Source organism: Diaporthe amygdali (assembly GCF_026229845.1).
Source record: "Diaporthe amygdali strain CAA958 chromosome Unknown NODE_2_length_3802984_cov_64_841326, whole genome shotgun sequence".
NCBI classification, from domain to species: domain Eukaryota; kingdom Fungi; phylum Ascomycota; class Sordariomycetes; order Diaporthales; family Diaporthaceae; genus Diaporthe; species Diaporthe amygdali.
In genome coordinates, this window is record NW_026517022.1 from 2919306 (window position 1) to 2936679 (window position 17374).

Consider the following 17374-nt stretch of genomic DNA (forward strand, 5'->3'; position numbering starts at 1 on the left):
TGAGAAAATTGGCTATAATTGGGGCAAAAGAGGAGAAAAGGAGAGACGGTTTGAACAAATCTGGCTCAGGCTGAACTGAAAGGCAAATGAAATTTTCGCGGTGGATTCCGTAGTCTCTTCTACATACGACGTCGGTTCCTATGTACTCTTCTTCAAGTCTCAAAGGACCGGATGGCTTGCTTTTACCTTTCTCAGAAGTAGCTGCTATTCGGGCCCCAGATATCCAAGTCCCTAATATAGCGAAGCCTGGTCGGGCGTCGGTGGAGAAATGCGCAGTGGTGTGGCACAGCAGTGATTTGCGACCAATTCAAGACAAAAGACACATGACTTGCTTTGGTACGGACCCAGTTAATTCCCATTGCCGCTCACCTCTGACGTGGAGTCGGTCCAGCCATTGGTGTTGATGTTACATGGATATCCAGGATAGTATCGCTGTGGCAGCTTCTGATACTCCTCAAGAGTCCAGTTGGCAACCAACCTCAGAGAAACTCCACCCCTCCCCACTTTTAGTCATACCAGTTGCGAGGACTGGTAGATAAAAATGATGCCTAAACCCACTGCCACTGTGACGCTTCAGCTCAAGTTCGAAGTTTTATGGTTTATCAAGGTTACGAATGGAACGTTGTCATTCATGTTGGTAGTTCTGTTGCGACCGATAAGTGGCCAAATGTGAGCTTTTGTCCGTGTCCCGCATAAATGCGGAATGCAACTAAACCGTTTAGTGTCTAGATTGCATCACGCATTTGATTGCATCTTCAAAGATCACGATTCTTGGAATCTAGGAATTTTCAGGCCTCATGATGAACTCGAAAGAGGTCAGCGAGTGGCGCGCACGTTCTACGAGCAGATTTTCCGGAAATCTATAGGACAAAAAAAGAAAAGAAAAACAAAGCAAAGAGAAGTACGAGCCCAGAGCCATGCAGCTTGGTAAGTAAGCTACTGCTCTGAGTCTAAGCATCCCTGAGATAATAGAAGCTACAACAGCTTACAGAGTCTACCCTGCCTCTGGATGAGCGGAGCACACTTTCTTCCAGATCAACTCACTTTCTTGATGTATATCGACTCTGACAGAAAAGAAACCCCTGTAATTACCTAGTGCAATCGAGTCTCCACATCTGTGAACCAACGCCTCCAGTGTTACATCCACTGCAGGCTCATCTGCAGCTGTGCCGTAGACGAACAGGTGTGGACGAAATTAAGCGCCGTTTACACGGTAAACAGAGCTGGAGAAAACTAGGGAGGGTCTACAGTAGGTACGCAGCGATGATACGGTGTTGTCAAATGGACGGGAAGGTTGCATTGTCTGCGCCGCCCCCACTCACAAACAACAACCAACATGGAAAATAATTACTAATTCGAGCAAGCTGTGCCGCATGTGAGCGCGAAAACGCGAGTTCAAGTGCCAGTGAAATTGTGAACCGCAGCAATGAAACAATGCTGGCAGATAGGCAGGATATGTGTGATGCACTGCGAATGTGTCATGATATATTCCAGGTGGTTATGAATATGGATTCACGTCCAAGGGTCAGGCCGCACCACACTGCCTTAATTGGCCACTACGTCTCATCGTAGTATTTGCCACAACCGTAGCAGAAGTAGAACCAAAGGTTAGTCTAGGACCACGCTGGGGGATCATAGGTGAAATAAAGTTCAGTTGGAAGTGCTTTCATCAAAGACGAATCGAGTTCGAAGGCTAGAGAGACATGTAATTGTTTCTCAAACCCAGAATGAAGAGCTTGGTTGGTGATATTCTCCCTCAGGCTGTGCTAAGCTGACTTGATCTGACTTAGAGCATGCTTTCGGTCCCGAGGGCCTTGCTCGACTGAAGGACTACGACTGCCGCTTCGCATTCTATTCGAGGTCCTCAAAGGAACGATCAGTTGCCCTTATACTTACATCCCAGGGCATTTCAACGCAGAGCATGAAAATACAAACCCTCAGGGAAGAATTGAAGTCTGAGAAGGTGAGCATTTCTTTGAATCCGGCTCCCACAGACGAGGCAGAGAAGAGGTTAGAGGTCCTGATGTCACAACTTGCAGAAGACCTAGCACAATACGGTGGGCAGAATAATTTCCAACCTCTGGGCTGCGAAGAGGTTGTTCTTTCATTCGTTATTAGTGCTTTACTGCTCGTCGGCATGTGCATCTTCCTCGTGCTGCTGTTGACTCTCCTATCCTACTTCGATACCAGCTACAACCCCCGAAAGGCTGCGGTACCAGGCGTATGCTTCTGCAGTATTGTGTTTCCTCGGGTCATCGACACGGATGAGTGACCTTAGATCGTCTTACTTTGCATGTATAGCACTGTGAGGAGCGTGTTAATCTCTCTCATTTATCATAAGCGGTTGCCTAGTTGCTTCGTGCATTATCTATGGAGTATTGTACGGTCATGACCACGATTGCACATGTATGTACATGTTCAGTGACTATGGTTGCTATCAAAGTTGTCTACGGGCTGATTTTGAGAGTTATCGGTAAACTAGAGTGGCGCTTCAACTTCGGACGAAACTTGCATTGTTAATTGATACCTGGACGTTGTAGGTATTTCTTTTTCAGCATGCCGATGCCGTGCACTGCATTATAAAGTCGGTGCTTGAGACTGAAAAAGGGTTGGACCATTAGCGGAGAGAGCGATTGAAGGAAGAAGAAAAGAGAGGAGTACGAGATGTATCTTTACTCTTTCATCCTCAGTGGACGAGCGCTGCACACTGACCACTCTTTCCATACCCAGCCGTATCGCCCTCCAGAGACTTGAAGAAGATGTCCATAGCACAATTCATAGCACAGCTTAGCTGCCGAGCATCAACTTCTCCAGCATGTGCCATGATACTAGAGCCCTGACTCCTCCACTTCTCTCGAAGTAAAGGAACCACTTCTTCCAAACAATTACCCAAATACACCGACCTCGGTGGCACAGCGCCCTGAAATAAGACAGCCCATATTTGAAACCATTGTTCCTCTATGTTCATAGTCCGATTTGACTTCTCGTTTAGCTGTTTCCTCTGTTCCTCGGTGATGCCTTCAAATTGTGGCAAGGAAGGCCTATCCAATTTTCTGCATTCTCTTCGTCGGCTGTGTTTGTCACGGTCGTTGGCCGTGTCGAAAACTTCATAACAGCTGGCACAATAATATTTGGGCTTCGCATGACATCGGTATATGTGCTGCTTCACATCTTTAATCCGTTGCAGCGAGAGTGCGAAGCATTTCTGATGTTGGGATGGGTTATGTTTCTGAAAAGGACACGCCAACGGACGCCCTGGGTAATTTTCGCTGGTGCTAAAGCGTGGTGCTGATCGTCTCTCCGAGCAATCCGAAACAGCAGGTTCTCCTAGAGAGTTCCTGTTGAGAGATCTCTTTTGCGGTACTGTGCTGTATCTTGAGCAAGTAACACCGGGCTGAGATAGACTTGGCGTTTGACTCTCTTGCTCGAGGGGCACGATATCTGTTGAAGGTGGACTTCCGTCACATTCAAGGTCGTGGGTGGCTAATGAGTCGCCGTGAACGGATAGTTGATTTTTATCGGCTGCAGGACTTGACCGCGTCGATGTAGAGCGCGACATGACGTAGAGTGAGCCATATTCGAGGGGATGTTTTCTGGATACATGTGGTTTTATGTTGTCTCGTCGTTTGAAGACTTGATCGCAGATAGGACATTGGTTGTTGTCAGACTGCTTTGCCGGCTTAGTCTGATTATTCTTTAGCCACAAGTCCGGGCTTTTAGGCCTTATTTCAGGCGACCTTTCGCGTATTTTGGGCCAGACCAAATCCAAGGTCGCGTTTCCGTTGTCGGAGTACCTTGTGGTCTGTAAAGAACGGACAAACGGCGTAGAGCTACTGCCTTCAGTTATGAAACTAATTGGACATCTTCCACCATTTGTGGCATGCTCAAATCCCGGCGACTGCTGATTTTGGTAGCCCTCGGGCACACGAAGATCTGTCCCTGTGATCTTATTGTTTTGAGCATCCGTGTCGTAGTATTGGATCCAGTCTGGCCGTGGTGTTCCTGAGCAGGCGATCTCCGTCGTTGAGCCGTAAAAGTCGTAAAATGGCAGTGTCTGTTCGAACTGATGACCGATGGAACCAGCGTCGAGCCATGGCATCATTTCTGTCGTTGTGTTCCCGAAATGACCAGAAAGCCCATCTGGGATAAGACTAGATTGAGAATATGGCTCTGGTGCATATGCATTGCTGCTGTTGTAAGATGATCTTGAAGAATTGCACTCAATTCCCAGATGAATTTGAGAGGTGCAATCATCGATGCAGTTACAAAAGTCCATCCTGTCTGAGTCAACGTCCGCCGGTACTTGGCGCCCAAGACGCTAGCAGTTCACAGGCAAAGAAGATGAGATAAATCAGACACAGTAAAATGGCTAGCTAGGCCCCTACCTCTGAGCTCGAGCCATGGTGTTCAAGTAATTTGTGGAGATTCTCGAGAACGCAGCGTGAGCCCCACTTCCCGCAAGCCCCCCACTCGCGCAAACGCGCGAGGATAGGATGCAATGTAACCCCACGCAAGTGCGCTTGGTACCCCTGCAAATTGCTTTTTGCGGCTACCTTGCAGCCATGTCAGACAATGTGCCTGGCCCAGGGGTTGTGGTTGCTCACACAGCATTACACGTACAGAGCCGAGATCAGGCAGTAGGACAATTGCACCAGCTTGTACTTGTAACAGAAAAGGAGTCATGGAGATCAGGTACTTGGCATTTAACATGCCCGCGGTGGTACCAGCGGCAATGATCACGTTGCTTGACTTCTTCCAGATATCCTTGGATGTATCCAGCGATGACGGTCTGAGACTAGTATTTGAGAGAGACTCTGTATTGGTGGCCTGCTTGATCATATTTCTGGCCCCCTTGATGCTCGTCCGTCACATTGGACATTGGGAGTCTCCGGCACTGAGAAATCAATGTATGCCTACAGGCCACAAACTCGCCGACTTGCGGAGACCCTGAAGTTCAACTCCTGAGTCGTACTTAAGATCCTATCCTCTGCTTGACTTCGTCGATTGGATGTCGCCGCATGGCTTCAATTTTTTATTGCCAAGGTGACGACCAGCCAAGTTAGCTGCATTTGTGTGGCTGATCGAATGGAGCATCACCAGCAGCGTAAGCGCTGAGCCCTTGGGCTTTCCCGGTCTGCGCAAGGAGCGTCACTACGTTCATCACCAATATAGGGAAACAGCCGAAGATGCGCTTGAAGATGCCTGATATTTGTGACTACTAATTCGCCCGTAGTTTGCAATACTTGTCTGAGTGTGGGGAAGGTCTTCGGTTACATGAGCATACCCTAGCGTGTTGGCGCAGTTGCGTTTTCCACCACAACTGCTCATCTGTGATCACGCACTTCTTCACTTTCGCTTGTGTGGTGGCGAGAGCACAGCACCGTCTCCACACGTGGTCCACTACCTATGAAGTACATCACTGTGCATGAAGCAACTGTATTCGAAGTATCTCCGAATAGAAGAGATCAGATCGTAGGGACGGTGAAGCCTACAGAAGGCTTCGAAGGGAAAAGCTTCTGGTGAAAGACCCCTTTCCCGTCAGCCTCGACATTAAATTATGGCCAAAGAAGAGGGTTCCAAAAGATCTTGAAATCCTAAAGTAAAGACCATCACTGCCTGGACAAGAGGGCTTGTGACCAGATATTTGGACTTTTGAGCCCTCACGAGGACAGCCTGCTCAGGCCTGGCTGGGTGAGAACCAGTCAGAAAGGGAGATGGGCTTTCGGCGATCTGAGAAAGCCTTCATTCACATAGAATATCTTCCGTATCTTGTTAGGCCCAGAAGCTTTTCATGACAATGCTGATTTATTCTCTTGCTTCAAGCAGATCGCTGCCAGCCGCCACCCTTCCAGCTTCTGGACGCAACCGCGTGAGGTGCTTCTAGCCGCCCAAAGGAACCGCATTCGCGCGTAGTAGTATTGCTTTTTTTTTAATAATTTGTTTACTTTCGATCACAGTCTGATTTCCTTTTTAGTGCCATTCCTTTTTTCCCCAAGACATCTGCTAGATACTGCTGCCACCTGACAGTCCACTATTACACGTATCGTACATGGTACGTGCAGGACTTCAGGAGGCTACCTCTTCTCGTTAGCACCGCCTGCGATGGTCTGGTGAACATCTGCAACGGATTTTGTGCATGAATGCGACTTTATGGATATTGCCGAAGCCTATTTCGATTATTGATACCATCTGTTTTGAAATCTTGACGCGCTCTGGCAGCGAAGTCTATGATCCCTCCCAAAATGGAATTGATAATGGCCAGAGATGGGCATTCGACATGCCAAGGGTATGACAAGGTTTCCGGTGTGGTCGCACAAGACAGGATGGATCGGTTGCATATGCAAGGGGACCCAGCACTGTCCTCACTCACTGGAATTTTCCGGCGTAACACCAACGGGAAGCGACATGCTGGCGATGATGGGTCAGATGGCGAAGACAACGACCGTGCCAAACTTCGGCGAATTGCCGAACACGCTGACCGACCACTGCCTTGTCCTTTCGCAATTCGATACCATGAAATACAAGGTTTTCAGGGGTGCACGACGAAGAATGGTTGGAAACTCTTGCGCGAGCACCTCCTTACGCGAACACACAGGCCCCGGGACCAGTGCCCAACATGCGGCACATGTTTCGACGATGATGATGGATGGAAGGAGCATACGCGCGGACGAAAGTGTCGGAGGCCCGAAAAAGGATTTGTGCCTCTCATTTGCATGGATAGAGACCAAGAGTCCCAGATAAGAGAACTCACAAGGCAAGGCGCTAGGAGAAACTTGTCCGACGAAGAGCTGTGGCGCGAGGTCTGGGAGATACTTTTCAAAGACCAAAGCTGTACGATCTGGCCGTACTCAAAAGGTATACACACAGACGACTTGCAAACAAGGATTCAGAATCTGCAAGGCATGGAGCTTGTGCCAGCCGAAGATCGCATGGAACTCGCCATGCGGTGCTACAACGAAGTCGAACGCTGGAAACAAGCGCGAAGTGCCCAGGGCTACGTCAATGCTACAGTAAGGCAATCGGATGTGGCTGAATACGTGGAGGACTTCGCTGTGCAGTTCAAGCCAACCATCCAGTCATTTCAGGCACCCCAAATGCCGGCATTCAACAGCAACGACTCGTTGGGAATGCCGCTCTTCGGCTCTGACTTCCCGGACGAGACCAGTGCGTTCTCGTACCCCCAGCTGGACCCATACCCAATCACCCCAATCAATGATTTCGATCTCGAGGTCGATTCCAGTCTATTATATATGGACTTCACCTTGCTCAATTTACAGCCCACTCTGCCGAACGACAGCTCTTCCAGACCGAACTCATCTTCCGCGATACTGCCTGCGGATACTTTCGAATTTGAACATGGCCAGGCCACGCTTCAGGACCAGCTCTCCAACCTTGAGGATTTCATGAGTGACGAAGAGAGATTTAGGATTTGGGAATTTCTTGATTTCAGCCTTGGTGGGCAGCACCTGTCATTCGATGGTGGGAATGCAGAGCAAGAATGGCGCATCCTCCCCGATTGAGAACGGGGCCCGATCCACAAGTGTACATGTCTACCCGGACAGATCCATCCCTCTGTGGCGTGTTGGCTGACGGATAGCAGCTGCTAATTGACCAGAACATGCGGCGCTCCGAGCCCGCGTTGGTCTTACATTTGTTCCCCAACTTCCCGGAACATCAAGCTGCAAAAGATGTGGCAACAGGGTTTTGGAATTCATGAGGACAATTGAGATTGTTTGACGGCCTTCACCAGGCTCGTTTTGATGGAGGTATACTTTCACCTATAAATAACAACAAGGCAGTACTGGGTAGAGTTTGGACTTGGGTATTCAGGAACGGGCCTGACCAAAGACTTTCAAAGAGAGGCGTTGCTTTCAAAACCACACTCTTTATCGTACACAATCAATCAACCACATTCCTTTAAATTCCGTTCCAACTGCGCATTATAGTAATCTTTGAGCTCCCCAGACGATCTCACTTTTCGTTTCATACCTCTGTTTCCATTGTTTGGTCCCTCTTGCGTCAGCGTGCTCCCTCGACCTCCGCAGGACCCACTCTATCCTGCGGTTCCGTAATTTCGATACCTAGATACAGTGGCCTAAGTGGTCTGAATGAGCAACAAGTCATCCACAGCACGATCAGCGGCGACGGAGTACAATGCTTCCAGGTTTCTCTCCTCGTTTTTAATATTGTGTTCCTGGAGTCCGTACTGTCCCAGCACATCGGATATGATATCTTCCCCGTTTATCTTCCAGAACCGACGCAGCTCATATACTTCGAGCTCCCGTCTACTGAAAAAGCACGACCCGGGAGGTGGCTCTGTGAAAGGAAAGACAACGCGCCAGATTTCGAACCACTGTCTTAGCTGTGACCCTGGGGCCATGTCTGCTGTACTCTCCTGCTTATCGAGTGCTCGTACTTGCCTATCTGTGATCCCGTGAAAGATCACTGGCGGCTGATGCAGACATTTCCAGCCCCGCATGTGTCGGTCCCTGAGTCTGACTGTCGGAAAGATTTCGTAGCAGACTGAACAGTAAATTGGATTCCGATGCATCAGGCACAAGTGCTCTCGCACATCGGCCATGCTTAAAAGGCAATGCCGCGTCAAGCAGCTGATATGAGATTTCCTATCTTTCACAAAGAATGGACATGGCCAGACTCTAGGCCCTGTTTCCATGGAGCGCTCAAGAAGGACAGTGTTGCTGTCTTTGGAGTGAGAAGACGGCGCAGCAGTCACTGTATCTTGGCGAGAACCGAGCCACGCATGTGTACAATAATAGTGTGGGTGTCTGTCCATGGAGTTTCCTCTTGATGAGCGTCTGCGCGTTGAGAAAAATTTCTCCACGGCGGTTCTCGATACCTCATCCAAAACCGCTGCAAATATATGGCCAGGGTCCAGTTTTGGTGCCCCAGGGCTATATGTCTCAGGCATGTCCAAGCATTCATCGGCTGTTGAAGAACCCTGTTCCTCGGTAAGATGAGCCCGATGTGAAGGACAAACAAAGTTTCCTGTCGCTTTTGGTGATATCCTCTTTTCAAGATCTAACGCCCGATTACGGACATCCTGATGTCCTCGTCCGCTTGAGGCTTCACATTTCCAGACTCGTATTGACATCGATTCCAAGATATTGCAAGAGAATGAAGGGGTTAGATGGTCATGGGTCTCATCGTATCCAATATGGCCGCCGAATTCAGATGTTGTGGTTGTATGCGTATGCTGTTGGCCCCGGCTCGTTGCCGTCTCCGAGCCAGCCGTAAAGGTTGTGCCGCCGTAGCGCATGTATTGACTACCCGGATCATTGAAATGATCCGAACTAGGCCAGATTGAGCTGCGCATATTGCAATTGAGTGACTTCAGCTGCTCTGCGGGATAATGGTAGCCCTCGAAGAGGATGAACAGAGCGACAGTGCGTATTGACGTGTGAGGGTAACGGCCCTTCCACTTGGGGCTTGCTTGAATGGAAAACGTAGTCGGACCCGTTTGCGAAGTTTTAAACAGTATGTCATAGCCCCACTGGGGATGAGGCGACTCTATGTAAATGTTCAAAATTTTGAGTCATACCACTATTTCAGCATCCTCAACATATCTGGCCATTCAAAGCACCAGTCTATGATCGCTGCCTCTTTCAGCATCCGGGATGATCTTCGGCCAATTGTCCAAGGCAACATTCTCATTCCTCCAGACCGCCAGACAAAAGGGGAGAAAAAGAAAAAGAAACGACCGGTGAAACATCAGGCTCGACTGTCAGATGGGTTGATTGCTTTTCGCAGGTCTGTTATGTCGGCTTTTGGCATCGCATTAAAACTTCTGTGCCTGTCCACAGGGTTGTCAGGCACAAATGTGCCTTTGGTGGTCGACCTCGGGCGGAAGCCTCGAAAAATCGCAAACCAATCAAAATGGGCGCGGGGGTCGATCATGTTGGCCGCCCTGTGGCCTTTGACCGAACCATAAAACTCGCTGAGCGCGCCACTATCATCTGTTGCGGTTTTCTAATCGCGCCTCATTCTTCGCGCACCTACTCAAAAGCGTAATTGGACGTGATTAGAGTCATAACCTCCTAGAGAAGGATGGTTAGAGCATGTGTAGGAAGATGCAAGGGATGAAACCAGCCGTGGAGTGGGCGCGATGTGCACCACAGTCAGACAGACGACAAAACCTTGCAAATTATTATCCTTGTGAAAAACATCATGTGTTCCATTTGGCGAGTCTCCACGGAAAAGCAAGTTGGGCAGATTTGCCTTTGACTGCGCGCGTCCTGTCACGTCTGTTGAACCCTGGTTTTCGGCCCCAAGACCGTTCCAAAACCGCCCAGCGGGCCGCGTGTCCTCAGCAACATCTGGGCATTATCCTAAAGGTGATTCGACCCGCAGACGAGCTACTGTAGATGGCGTACATGTCACGGATTAGTGCGCTGGCCTCGATTCTTTTCTCTTTTTCAATATGATAATATTAATCTCCATAATTGGAAGCTTTCATGGTTTACGTACAATCAAGCTGGAAGCTTTTCAGTCTGTCGCACTTGCAGCCCTGAAAGGACAGATTACTTCTAAAAGCTCTGACCAGCATAATCCGTATCCGACCCAGAATGATTGGCATTAGGTCGGTGGAAGGTCCTGCTTCTGTCAACACTGACGACATCCGGCAAGCCTGTAGCAGAATTCATACTCACCTCCGCGACGTAGAACGGCCCATGGACAAACGGCGTCGCTGCGGCCGCCAGCGGCGTTTCATGCAACAAAGGCACGAAGGGTCCTGCGTTAACAAGGCCGTGGCATATAGCGCCCAAATCTGGGTCGATAGGCGGCGCTGGGATTGCTGAGATGTCGTCCAGGAGCCCTTGGAGGTTGGGCAGAGCTGCACCCAAGTTCCCCTGCCTTGTCATTTGTCTCAGTCTTTCCATCCACTGTCTCAGCTGCACCTCGGCTGCATCGGTTGCGGGGCCGTTGGTTCCTGGGCAATCGAGAAAACGGCTGAGGTCCCTATGAAGTGACTGAAGATCACGGGTCCTATTGGGGGCGAAATCGATATTGCGCACGCTCCAGAGATCGAGGCAAGCTTGACCGAAGTCTGCGATGTAGAAATCCGGCAAGGTATTATTCTCATCCCATGAGATTAGAACTGTAGTACTTAAAGTTAGCTATCGGAGCCAGATTGGGAAAGTTCGTACGGAGGGGAAGATGACTGATGAAATGTCATCTGCGATAAACTATCTCGCAACCCGCAGCTTGATTAAGAATATTACGCTAGCGGTGGAGCAGTACTGGATACAGCAGACGCAAGAAATTGCAAAGGAGGGGAAAAAAGAAGGATGGGAGTGTTACTTACTGTTCCCAATATGTAGGTCACGATGCTGCACCGGTGGGTTGCATTGTGAGTACATGAAGTGGAGAGCGTGAATTACTTGCCATATACACCTCCGAACAAGCGATCGAGGGACAACGCGCTGTGCCCGTTGAAAGTAGCGAAGCATACCATTCAAATCACCACAGTTGTAGAAATCGAGATACTTTACCCGGTGGAAGATCCGGCCATGCTGGCTTGGTCGTCCCTGAATGTCTTCGGCAGATCTGAGGGACACGATGTTAGGTCTGGACAATGACTGCTGGACCTGTGACTGAATATGCCGCAGGCACTCTTGCTCGCTGTCTTGTTTTATGCTTCGAAGACGAGTGATTTCAACTTTCCTAACGAACAAGCCAGCTTGTGGGCCGATCTTCGTAACCAGTTGTACGTGGGCCTCGGCGCCGCTGGCAAGGTGGCGAATGAAAAGATATTGGTCATTGTTTTCATCAACAAATAAATGTCCATATCGGACAGCGTTTTGGGATTCCATCTTGATGAAATTGGCCGTGAGTATGCTTTGGATTTAGTTTTGGGCATGTGGCTGTTCAGAAGCTCTGTAAGATGCCTAATATACTAGCTACACAATCCCTTATGGTGTGTAAAAACAACGGGCAGCGGAAAGCATTGTAAAAGATGTCATCTACAAAATCACAAAATGATTGACTGCTTCTTCTAAGTAATAAAGACAGAATGACAAAGGATACAAGGAAACGCGGAAGAGTAAACAAGGTTATTGTTGATGTGCACGAGTCTCAGTTGAATCTTCTCGGGCGTTGTCACGAACCAAGTGTGCGGATAGTGTTGGCCGTCAACACAAAGTGTACTTACATTGATGGAATTTGATCGGAATTTTGGTTGTTGAATAAGTAGATGTAATTGGCATCTTTGACATTAAAATTCGAAGTCTGGAGACTGGTGGTCAAGAAAAGGCCAGGCATTTCAAGGTCATCGCGAGCTCAGGAACAGGTGAATAGTCTAGGCAAATATTTGAAATCCTGCAAACCGATACCATTGGTGCTCACGATCTTTGCAGTCAAGTTTCATTAGAATGTTCTTGATATCAGTCGTAATTGTGATGGTTGAAGTGGCTGCGCGCGGCTGAAGTTGGAGCGTGAGGCATAAATTCGTCAGAAACTCGGATGTATCCTTTGACAATCACAAAGGAAGCTTCAGTATGAAGCGAACTGATAAAGGGATTATTTCCAGTCTATTTCAGGTTCAATCCATGCGCCCAATGATCCCATTCCAGTGTAAACATCCCAGTCCGCTTTATTTCCTGCCTATGTGACCCCCGATGGAACAAAGAAAACGAGAGCGATGGCAGAGGTTCAATGGTGAGCTTTCCACATCCCGTACCGCCATCCACTCCTCCGTTTCTCGTTATCGCATGCCAAGAGTCTAGGCGGAAGCGTCAGGGGCGTTGGAGGTTTTGCCATCCTCTTCCTCCTCGTCATTGTCGTCCTCGCCGCCGCCGTTGCTGTTGCTGCTCTCCTCCGTGTTACTGTCTTTCTGGTCCTCATCTTTCTCGCCATCATCTTGATCCAAGGTAACCTTCTTGCTATCGTGTCTTTCCTCACTGACATTCCTGCTGTCTCCTCTCTCTCCATCGTCTTTCCCGCCGTCCTTGTCACTACGATCGGAAGTGGCGCTGTCGTCGCCCTGATCAGTTTTGATCTCTTCACGGTCGTCTCCCTCATCGGATCCAAGGTCCGAGGCGGGTTCCTCATTCAAGACATCCGACTCTCCTTTCTGGGCGGTAGCAATACGCTCTGAAATAGGAAGAGGCTGATTCCGACCTTGAAGGCTACCCTGATAGTAGTATTCGGCGAACTTGGCCTTTGACTTCGGGTTCGCCAGCTGTTCTCCGGCCTTGGCCGCGGACTTCAAACCAAGCCATCCTGAAATGTTTTGTAGCATGGACCTTGCCATGATATTGGACTTGGCATTGCCGTATGACTGGAAGGCCTTGACATCGCCCCAGTTGATGATGCGACGGCGGAGGAACAAGGTCGCTGAGACAAGGGCGTGGTATGAAGCAAGCGAAGGAAGCGTCTCCTTTGTCAAATCGAGCATCAAGGGCTCAGAATAGCTGATGGGTCCAAGCTCCGCTTCCGGCTCCTTGTCTTTCTGAAACTTCAACCAAGCTCTCAGCGCTTCCCCAGCCCGTACTGCCCGATCATGACGGCTACTCAAGGGCCCTGTGTCAAGGTGAATGACATCGCCAGTCTTGGTGTTGCGAATGAGGACCGTTGCAACGTTAATCGATTCTATCTCTTCTTTGCGACCCAACCTAGGCTTCCCGACAAAGTGCACAGAGTACTTGCTGCGTGGCATGTAATGCGATGCGGAAAGTTCGCCCCAGTAGTTGTCCTCCAGATACTGGGCAAGGGTTTCCTCGTTGTAGAGACTTGGAAGGCAAGTAGCGACATAGATTTCGCCGTTGTCCAAATAGCCGTCAGATGACGGCCTATCCTTTTCCTCCAGTCGAATCCAGCGGGTTGCGAGGCTGTAGACTTCATTTTCAGAAAGAGGGTTTGATTGTCGTATGTGAACCCGAGCATTGTGAAGATCGCGCAGGCAATGGAAAGTTTGATCCTCGAAGCCGAAGTTGTACTTCTCTCCAAGCTCAGGTATGATGCAATGGGAATACTGGCGTTTCAGCCACCAATAAGGAGCAAATCTGGCCGATGGATCCATAGGGTCATAAGGAAGTCTCTCAGGAACTCTGATATTGAAGATCGACGTTCGACCGCCCCTTCTCCCGTCTGTAGGGTTCTGCATTTCTGATCCCTCCAAGACGGTACAAGGCAGGGGCTCGTCGGTTGACCGTTTTAAAGGTCCCTTGATTGGCGGGAACTCCTTCATGAAATCCATTAGGGTGAATTCTGCGTTGCTCTTGTGTTTCTTTGCTCTGAGAGGGTTGTCATCTGAATCGGCTCTCTTCCTGGTACTCGCCATTTTGGGCTTTGAGGAGAGGAGATGTGTGTGAAGTGTATTCTTTCTTGGGGTCTGTCAACTGGTGGTGATTGCAGTTTTGCAGTTAAATCTTGATGGCGATAGCCTTGGTACTTGAGGTTAGCCGTGGTAGAACGGGTTAATATGCCTTTCGGACAGCAGAAGACCATCGTTCTTGATGCTTCTAGGCAGCTGTGTATAAGTGGTGTCTCAGGCATTACATACAAGGCGAGTACAATCAAGCTACGGGAAAGATGAAGCCGTGGCCCGATAACCGCCATGAGCGATTTGGCCAGGCAGCTCCATGGCATTGACCAGGTACGAACAAGCACAGCAAGAAGACTGGAGCCAGAAAAGTCATCAACATAAGGTCGATGTACAACATTACAGAGGCCGAGCCTCAAATTTCCAATGTCAATGGAGTCGTCCAGGACTTTCATGACCCTAGTGTTCTGCGACTACGCGTTGACAATGACTGAAACGCCACCTGGGAGGCACCTGAACGTATCAGACCCGAGAGGGTCGAGCTTGACAATGTGGTCTTTTGTTCTCGGTTCCATACGTCTCAAGCTTGAGGAAACTCTGCCTCGCAAATGATCGCTACCGAGAACAATGGCATTTTTTGTGACTCTGTATCGCGGCCTCGTAAGAACCACCACAATTTGTATCATGACCTCCGAAAAAAGGAGACTGACCATTCCATCAAATTCGTGTTTTGCAAGCTTGCTAGCTGTCAGAGCCTCAAGCTCAAGGAGCTATGCCGAACCTGCTGGCCCGTTCTTTTATAATACAGGATCCCAGTTTCCATTCTTACCCTTGACGATGCCGTCAATGTCGCTCGTAACCCAACCACCGTAAAAATCTCCTGGTTGGGGCTCGACCTTCTCGCCGTCCACAAAGCAATCCCAAGGACCAGCATAGAAGGAAAGGTAGTCTTTGATGGCCTCAAAGCCCTTGGTGGGCCGCTCGTAGGACCATATCCTGTTGGAGACTGTCTCAGATGAGCTTGCTGGATTTGGGATGCTCCAGTAGGTGGCAGCGCCCTTCCACTCGCAGTAAGTGGTCCGTCCCGTCTTTGTGAGGGGCAGCTTGATGGCCGAGGGAGGAATGTAGTATGTCGGGGGATGATGAGTCTCGAGGGCCCAATATGCATCCTTGGTATCTGCTACCAGATGGCCATTCCACTTGATCTGCAGATGCCTTGGTGTCTTTTCCAGGAGAGGCGGCCGTGGGAAAGACTGCACATTGAGCTTTGCCTTGGATGCCATTTTGAAGATGTTCATGAAACTAGGTATGAAGCACGAAATAGCGACTACTATTACCAAGGGAAGAAGCGACTGGTGAAATCGAAGTTGCATTGTGCATTGTCAATCCGCTTCTCCATTTGTGAAACTCTAGTGATGATGCCGTTGACTTTGGGAGGCTCAGTATGTGTGGCTTGACTTACACTGATGTTCCTGCTCTCCTTGCAAAGGTACATGGGTACATGGACAGAGACGTCATATTGAAGTGGCGCAGCTCCTGGGTTGCCTGCCCCACTATCGACCGTAGCCTAGTCACACCCGACAGACCAGACCAGGCCCGCGGCGGAGGGCCCGATACCGACCGACCATGCAGGCGGGCGGCAAGACAAGGCAAGGCGAGGCAAAGGCAGCCCAAGACTCTCATCCAACTTAGGTCTGTTTCCTACAACCACCATCGCCATCAACAACCACGACCCTCTATCAAAGCGACGCCAACGACACCCGCATTCGACCACACATCATTCTCCGAGAATACGACTCCTTACTCCTCCAAAACCCAACAGTCACGCTCGATCACACTACGCCATAAGCCCCGCCATCCACCGCCACCATGTCGCAACGACAACTCGCACGAGATATGCAGACTGAGTTCCAGGCGAGGGTGCGCATTTCCGCCCTTCCACACTATCGCATATCTGCCAGACTGTACGAATAGAGCACCAAAACTGACCTGCGATGACCCCGTAGTTCAACGCCAAACAAGCCCGCCGCGAAGCCGCCAAGGCAGCAAAAGCAGACAGCGACCTCAAGAAGCAGATCCAGACTGTCAGTCGCACCAAACCCCACACCGAGGAAGCCACGAGCGGACCAAGTCGATGGAACTGACCGTGTATAATATACCCATAGCTTCTGAAGAAGGGCGAGACACAACAAGCCTACCAAAAGGCCCGCATGCTCCTCGCCAAGCAGGCCATCGCCCAGCAGATGGACCAGGCCGCCGACATGGCCGAGCTATCAGTCGCGCAGATACAGGCCAACAATGCCATGAACCGGATGACGGCCATGATGGCACAGTCGTCGCGGACGATGAACCGGGCGCAGAAGAACATGAACCCGGAAAAGGTGCGACGGACCCGGAGCCTGGCCTCCCCTCTCACCCCACAAATCCCCAGGGTCCATGATGGCTGACGTTTGTCATTTCTACAGACCCTCGTGACCCTTGAGCAGTTCAAGAACCAGAACGAGGAGTACGCCATGTCCAACGGCATCTACCAGGACGCCATGACGCAGTCGACGTCCGTCCAGGTCTCCGAGGACGCCGTGCACGAGCTGCTGGGCAAGCTGGCCGACGACGCGGGCGTCGAGCTGTCGCAGGAGCTCGCGTCCGCCTCGGCGTCCAAGGAGGAGCCCGTCAAGGAGACCGCCGCCACCGAGCCGACGCCCGAGCAGGAGGACGCGCTGCAGCAGCGGCTGCGGGCGCTGAGGGCTTAGGAGGCTCTAGGCCTGGAGGGCGAGCCGAGCCGGTGAGATGGTGCGGTGGCTCGAGGCGAGGCATAGTTACTGATGCGGGGGGGCCGAGGCTTTAGAACTGGGGCCGGATCACAATCATTCAAATGGGTTAGGCTACGTTTGGCGTTGGTGGAGTAGGGCATCTCGTAGTCATATGAATTTTCATCAGCATGTTTAACATGTTATGTTGTCTTTATTGCCATTTTGACGACATCAAATAAGCCTCAAAGTTCTACACTGTAGATTGTAGTGGTCAAATGCCAGGAGACAGACGCCTCCAAATCTTCACCGCAGGAGGAAATCAATGTAAGAAAAGCAAAATGAC

The 17374-nt window shown here is 50.1% G+C and overlaps 7 protein-coding genes across 7 annotated transcripts; 3 read left to right on the forward strand and 4 right to left on the reverse strand.

Moving 5' to 3' along the window:
* Positions 1-917: 917 nt before the first annotated feature.
* Positions 918-2272, forward strand: J7T55_012232 (uncharacterized protein; the record flags this gene model as incomplete). Its single annotated transcript, XM_053137097.1, has 2 exons — positions 918-927; positions 1791-2272. 2 exons carry the CDS (start codon positions 918-920, stop codon positions 2270-2272), a joined length of 492 nt encoding a protein of 163 aa, XP_053000033.1.
* A 1456-nt stretch (positions 2273-3728) lies between these two features.
* J7T55_012233 (uncharacterized protein) lies at positions 3729-4102 on the reverse strand (the record flags this gene model as incomplete). Its single annotated transcript, XM_053137098.1, has 2 exons — positions 3729-3802; positions 3871-4102. The coding sequence occupies 2 exons, from the start codon at positions 4100-4102 to the stop codon at positions 3729-3731; spliced, it is 306 nt and encodes a 101-aa protein (XP_053000034.1).
* Positions 4103-6242: 2140 nt separating this feature from the next.
* J7T55_012234 (uncharacterized protein) lies at positions 6243-7520 on the forward strand (the record flags this gene model as incomplete). The annotated part of the gene is made up of 1 exon (XM_053137101.1): positions 6243-7520. One exon carries the CDS (start codon positions 6243-6245, stop codon positions 7518-7520), a length of 1278 nt encoding a protein of 425 aa, XP_053000035.1.
* Positions 7521-8095: 575 nt separating this feature from the next.
* J7T55_012235 (Serine/threonine-protein kinase Nek6) lies at positions 8096-11831 on the reverse strand (the record flags this gene model as incomplete). The annotated part of the gene is made up of 7 exons (XM_053137102.1): positions 8096-8452; positions 9059-9528; positions 9741-9967; positions 10018-10055; positions 10261-10334; positions 10559-11116; positions 11471-11831. 7 exons carry the CDS (start codon positions 11829-11831, stop codon positions 8096-8098), a joined length of 2085 nt encoding a protein of 694 aa, XP_053000036.1.
* A 908-nt stretch (positions 11832-12739) lies between these two features.
* On the reverse strand, positions 12740-14299 carry J7T55_012236 (uncharacterized protein; the record flags this gene model as incomplete). The annotated part of the gene is made up of 1 exon (XM_053137103.1): positions 12740-14299. One exon carries the CDS (start codon positions 14297-14299, stop codon positions 12740-12742), a length of 1560 nt encoding a protein of 519 aa, XP_053000037.1.
* A 455-nt stretch (positions 14300-14754) lies between these two features.
* Positions 14755-15564, reverse strand: J7T55_012237 (uncharacterized protein; the record flags this gene model as incomplete). Its single annotated transcript, XM_053137104.1, has 2 exons — positions 14755-14837; positions 15111-15564. 2 exons carry the CDS (start codon positions 15562-15564, stop codon positions 14755-14757), a joined length of 537 nt encoding a protein of 178 aa, XP_053000038.1.
* Positions 15565-16150: 586 nt separating this feature from the next.
* On the forward strand, positions 16151-17031 carry J7T55_012238 (Vacuolar protein-sorting-associated protein 46; the record flags this gene model as incomplete). The annotated part of the gene is made up of 4 exons (XM_053137105.1): positions 16151-16201; positions 16288-16365; positions 16447-16662; positions 16747-17031. 4 exons carry the CDS (start codon positions 16151-16153, stop codon positions 17029-17031), a joined length of 630 nt encoding a protein of 209 aa, XP_053000039.1.
* Positions 17032-17374: the final 343 nt, after the last annotated feature.